This window comes from Melanotaenia boesemani, chromosome 2, assembly GCF_017639745.1.
Source record: "Melanotaenia boesemani isolate fMelBoe1 chromosome 2, fMelBoe1.pri, whole genome shotgun sequence".
Classification (NCBI taxonomy): domain Eukaryota; kingdom Metazoa; phylum Chordata; class Actinopteri; order Atheriniformes; family Melanotaeniidae; genus Melanotaenia; species Melanotaenia boesemani.
Window position 1 is genome coordinate 40,153,708 of NC_055683.1, and position 5,382 is coordinate 40,159,089.

Below are 5,382 nucleotides of genomic sequence, written 5' to 3' on the forward strand. Positions count from 1 at the left end.
TCGTAGCGCCCCCCACAGCCTGGTAGTATGTACTACCGCGGTTTGGTGGGGATGGCGAGTCACCATTTTCACACCTGAACCGGCTTCGACGCCCTGTGGACATAGCCTAAATTCGTTGTTCCCAAACGTTTCAAACCCCTCTCCCCCCGAAGAGAACACACGCTGGTGTAAAAGACGATGAGAACAATGCCAGCACTCAGTCTGGTCTGAAAGCGGGAGAACAAAATGGCTCCTCAGGTGGTTTTTAACATCCCAGCTGACTGTGAGAGCTTACTGTGCAGGCGGAGGCTGCTCCACGGTTTTGGGGCAACAACTGCCCCCTCTTTGCTTTCTTTGTCTCCTCATCTGGGGATGTTCGAGTATCTGGTTAGGATGCCTTCTGGACAGGTTTCTGGCCATGTGCCGCTGGGAGAAGGCCCGGGGAAGACCCAGGACACTCTGGAGGGACTTGGTCTCTCGGCTGGGCTGGAATGTGATAAATCGTGGTGTCATCATGGATTATTTAAGCTATCCCTCACACTGTACCCCCGGAGTTAAAGTTCCTGAAACACTGATTATGACAGAAGATATGGTGGAGGTTTAAGGTTTAATTTGTTATGTTGTTCCTTTTAATAAAAAAATAAGATAAAGAACCATCAGCATATTGTTAATCAGAATCCTGAATCCGGCTCATAAAGAAAGACTTCACAGTGGACTTCTGGTCCCCACAAACGTCCCTGCAGCTGGTAAAGTGGAAGAAAACTGGGAGAACTGCGAGCCTCCCCCCACCAGGATCATGTGGAGCTGGATAATCTCTGCTGACCTCGGCCACTCCTGCCTCTTTTGTCTGCGCTGTTTGCTCTTCAGCCTGCCTGGTATGGGCTGCTGGGTCCTTTCCAGCTGCACGGGGCCTCTTCATGCCTGTGGTTGAGGTAAATGTCATCCATGTCTGGACTGGCCCTTCCTCTGCTGTCGGCTCTTCTGGTGTGAGGTGGAAATGTGAAAGTTGGCAGGTTGAAGCTGATAATCTGTGGATTCCACATGTGTCAGACACACCTAAACTCATTAAGTCTGATAAACAATAAAAGGTGTCTCCTCCCAGGCCTGGTGTGAGCTCGCCATCCTCCTCCTCCGACAGTATAAAACACCAGCTGCTCCCTGAACGCTTCACTCTCTCCTCCACAGCTCAGACGCCAGCCTCCTGAACCTTCATCACCATGACATCCTTTGGCTCCAGGTCTGCTGGTGGAGGAACCTACCTGAGCAGCAGCAGGTCCATGTATGGGGCCATCGGGGGCCCTCGGATGAGGATGTCCACCGCCAGCTCCGCCATGTCGGTGTATGGAGGTGGCAGTGGCGGCTTCGGATCAGGTGGAGGAGCAGGTAGCTTCGGCTTCGGATCAGGTGGAGGAGCAGGTGGCTTTGGCTTCGGAGCAGGTGGAGGAGCAGGTGGAGCCGACAGCATCACCATCTCAGCCAATGAGAAGGCCACGATGCAGAACCTGAACGACCGCCTGGCGTCCTACCTGGAGAAGGTCCGCAAGCTGGAGGCCGCCAACGCCGAGCTGGAGCTGAAGATCAGGCAGTTCCTGGAGAAGAAGACGTCTCCTTCGGCCAGAGACTACAGCAGCTTCTTCGCCACCATCGCTGACCTGCAGGGAAAGGTAGGCTTGTTTGGTCATGTGACCAGCAGCAGGAGGACGGTCACGTGACTCCTTCATCTGTCACTGCCAGGCTGTCGTATAGCTCTGTGCTCTTTAATCTGATCAACGATTCAGATTTCACTGTTTTATTTTACTGATATTTGACAGCTTTTCTGAGGATTGAAACCCTGTTGTCCTGCAGATCCAGGCGGCAACTAAAGTAAACGGAGGCATCCTGCTCTCCATCGACAACGCCAAGCTGGCCGCAGATGACTTCAGGGTCAAGTGAGTTAAAAAGGATCAGAGTTTATTTAACCCTGAGGAGCAGCTTGTTTTCCAGCCTCACAGCACAAGCCTGCAGGGAGGAGCACAGCTGGACGCCGACAGTCATAAACTGTTAGATAAAAACACAATTACTAACTAATACAAGAAGAAATGACATTTATGTGGAATTTATCAAGTTTCTGTCACAACTTCACTTACAGAAAACTCAGACTCACTTAACTGCTTCACATTCACATTTCTGTTAAACTCACTCGTTAGTGAAATTTTTTTTTTGTAAAACCAGCTTTTTAGATTTTAAAGTGCATGAAAATCATCTGCAAACTTAATTTATGTTTCTATCCTGATAAAACATCTGTATAAACAGCAGATCAAACTGAAGAGAGAAGCTGAGAGGAACTGGTGGAGGATAAAAAGCTCACCTTCTAAAATTTTTCCAATAAATCAGGCTGCAGGCCAGGTTATGAATTCTGGAGCGTCGACGGAATGAAATATGAGGCTGTGTATAGTGAAAAAATGCTAAGAAAAATGTATAAAAAGCAAACAAGCGATTTGCAGCATCCTCCACGTCCCTGCAAACTCAGATTTTTGAGTGGCACAAATTTCTCAAACAGAAGTTAAAGTGAACAGAAGTCACCACTGGTGGACGTTCGGTTATCTCCTGGGTACCACGAAGCCAACCAGCAGCTCAGAGCCAGAAACTAGGTCTTCATGTTCCCCTGCAGGTACGAGAGCGAGCTGGCCATGAGGCAGTCGGTGGAGGCCGACATCGCCGGGCTCAGGAGGGTTCTGGATGAGCTGACTCTGGCCAGGAGCGATCTGGAGATGCAGATCGAGGGCCTGAAGGAGGAGCTGGTCTTCCTCAAGAAGAACCACGAGGAGGTGAGAGGATGTGCAAATGTTCTGAAAGGTGCTGGGTGGCGTTCAGGAGTCTGTAAATGTGATGTTTCTGCAGGAGCTGATGGCCATGCGCGCTCAGATGAGCGGCCAGGTGAACGTGGAGGTGGAAGCTGCTCCAGGACAGGACCTCAGTAAGATCATGGAGGAGATGAGGGACCACTACGAGACCGTTGCTGCCAAGAACCGCAGAGACCTGGAGGCCTGGTTCCAGTCTAAGGTGAGCATGGGATTCTCATTTTATCCACCCCACATTCCCATCCAGATAATCCTGAAACATGACATCATTTCACAGTTTCTTCCTTTTTTTGTTGATCCTGAAGTTTCTGGATCAAATCTTTCTGAATCTACTCACATTAGAATTTAATGAAATTAAAAATAAATCTTATTTAGTTTCCATACATGTGTATTCATCTCTTTCAGGACATTTTTCACACATTTATCCGTTAACACAAACCCAAAGTTAAGACTCTTTTATCCAAAAAGATGCTTTCACACACACTGAAGAAGGAAAGGAAAGATGTGTGTGAAGAGAACAAAAGGAAACAGATGGTTTATCTATTTTCATATAATGTGAGGAAATCTAAACGGCCCTTTTTCCTCCACACAGACAGAAGCACTGAACAAAGAAGTCGCCTTCAGCACAGAAACTCTCCAGTCATCCAAATCAGACATCTCAGAGCTCAAGCGGACTCTGCAGGGTCTGGAGATCGAGCTGCAGGCGCAGCTTAGCATGGTGAGCATTGCATTCTAGCACTGATAACCCGACCACCGGTATCCCGGGCGACTAACCCGTCTCCTCTCTGTCTCCTCAGAAAGCCGGCTTGGAGGGAACTCTGGCAGAGACTCAGAACCGCTACGCCATGCTGCTGGCGGGTTACCAGAACCAGGTGTCTATGCTGGAGGAGCAGCTGATGCAGCTGAAGGCCGACCTGGAGCGGCAGTCCCACGAGTACCAGATGCTGCTGGACATCAAGACCAGGCTGGAGATGGAGATCGCCGAGTACAGGAGGCTGCTGGACGGGGAGGGCGGCAGCAGGTGAGACACTGACTTCATTAAACTGTAAATAAATAAATAAAAATGTATACAAATCTGAAAAACTGAAGACCAAAAAACCAAGATGATGAATTATATTCTGCTGACTGAAATTGGGGTCACTACCAACTAAAAGTCAAGAAAATCATATTTCCCCTTTTTGAGGGTTAAATATTTTATTATAGAAATTTAAATCTTAAAGCATCTGAAACTTGCTTAAAAAAAAAACAACTTTTTTTCTAATTTGGGAAAATAGAAATCTTCTATATCGCAGACACAAACAGAAGAGCATCATCTGCATAGAAGCGAACATAAGGAGTAAATCAAACAAACTATATCAAACTGTCTTTATACCATAACTTTATCAAATTATTTTCATGTCCAACGGAACTTTTATGTAATTTAGGAAAAGTTTGGCATCATAGGACAGTGAAAAGTATTTAATGAACTCATGAAAGACATTTTATTGTATTCAGACTTCAGCTTTTATTACATCGATGTAAATCTGTATGACTTTTATCTGGTCTGGTCCGTTCATCGAGTCACAGTATGACATCAGTAATAAATGCATCATGCAAAAATGGTGATATATGAAAATATTGACTGGCCTTATTGTGGCTAAAAATACTTTGTTTTTTGAAAGAAGAAAATTTCTTAATATAGTTTGTTTTAATTTTTCTTTTATTAATCTCAAACACCAGAATCAATTAAATAATGTAAAATAATGATACACATTAATGACAAGTCATTGTAAATAAACATCATCAGACATATTTAATCATTAAATCTTCAGCTATCTGAATATCTGGTTTTTCTTTCCCTGCAGAGTCCCCCCCGCCCCCCCCAAGCAGCCCACCCCGCCCACTATCTCCACCACAAAGAAAGAAACCACAAAGAAACAGATCGTCATTATAGAGGAGGTGGTGGATGGGCAGGTCGTGAGCTCCTCAAAGGAGGAAGTGACCCTTTGAGGTCCAGCAGGAAGTGATGTCACAGAAATGAAAATAAAGGTGCTTCCAAACCAGCTATTTTTCTGAGGCTGCAGTTCCTCTGTTGACCACCGGGTGGAGCATCAAGAAGAAATTAGCTCAAAGGCTTGTCGAAATGAGATGAAATAAAGCAAATGAAAGAAAAAAAATCCTGTTTATTCTCTGATCATTCCTCTTTGTCACAACTTTAAATATTGATTTCTGTCTGATCAAATCATATTTGAGACCACGTGTGCTGAAGAATCCATTCATCAAGAGTAAAGTCAAAAACATCCATCAACCCTGGTGGGTGAAAACAGGTTTTTATAAAATGGAAAGTTTTCTGGTGAATTATTTGCTATTGTATCTACACTCAAGCCCTCCCCACCACCAGCTCCCACAATGTGTTCAACGATACGAGACTGATTAATTTTATTTTCACTGTTCTCAGTGAATATGTCATTAAAATCAATAATCAGCGGCCACTGAGAAACTAACATTTACTCATACTGTGATTCATTAATGTTATAATTATAGCTGAGTGTTAAATGACCTAATGCTTATTTACTGATATAAT

At 45.1% G+C, this 5,382-nt stretch overlaps 1 protein-coding gene across 1 annotated transcript; it reads left to right on the forward strand.

The window, feature by feature from the left end:
- The first annotated feature begins 1,136 nt into the window (after positions 1-1,136).
- On the forward strand, positions 1,137-4,975 carry LOC121651444 (keratin, type I cytoskeletal 13-like). Its single transcript, XM_042003674.1, has 7 exons — positions 1,137-1,643; positions 1,825-1,907; positions 2,630-2,786; positions 2,860-3,021; positions 3,412-3,537; positions 3,617-3,840; positions 4,664-4,975. Exons 1-7 carry the CDS (start codon positions 1,197-1,199, stop codon positions 4,806-4,808), a joined length of 1,344 nt encoding a protein of 447 aa, XP_041859608.1. The 5' UTR covers positions 1,137-1,196; the 3' UTR covers positions 4,809-4,975.
- Positions 4,976-5,382: the final 407 nt, after the last annotated feature.

Excerpts from the sequence above, each read along its gene's own strand:
- LOC121651444 (XM_042003674.1), top strand. The coding sequence starts at position 1,197 with ATGACATCCTTTGGCTCCAGGTCTGCTGGTGGAGGAACCTACCTGAGC. Across the intron at positions 2,787-2,859 it reads TCAAGAAGAACCACGAGGAG|GAGCTGATGGCCATGCGCGC; the intron begins GTGAGAGGATGT and ends ATGTTTCTGCAG. Across the intron at positions 3,538-3,616 it reads TGCAGGCGCAGCTTAGCATG|AAAGCCGGCTTGGAGGGAAC; the intron begins GTGAGCATTGCA and ends CTGTCTCCTCAG.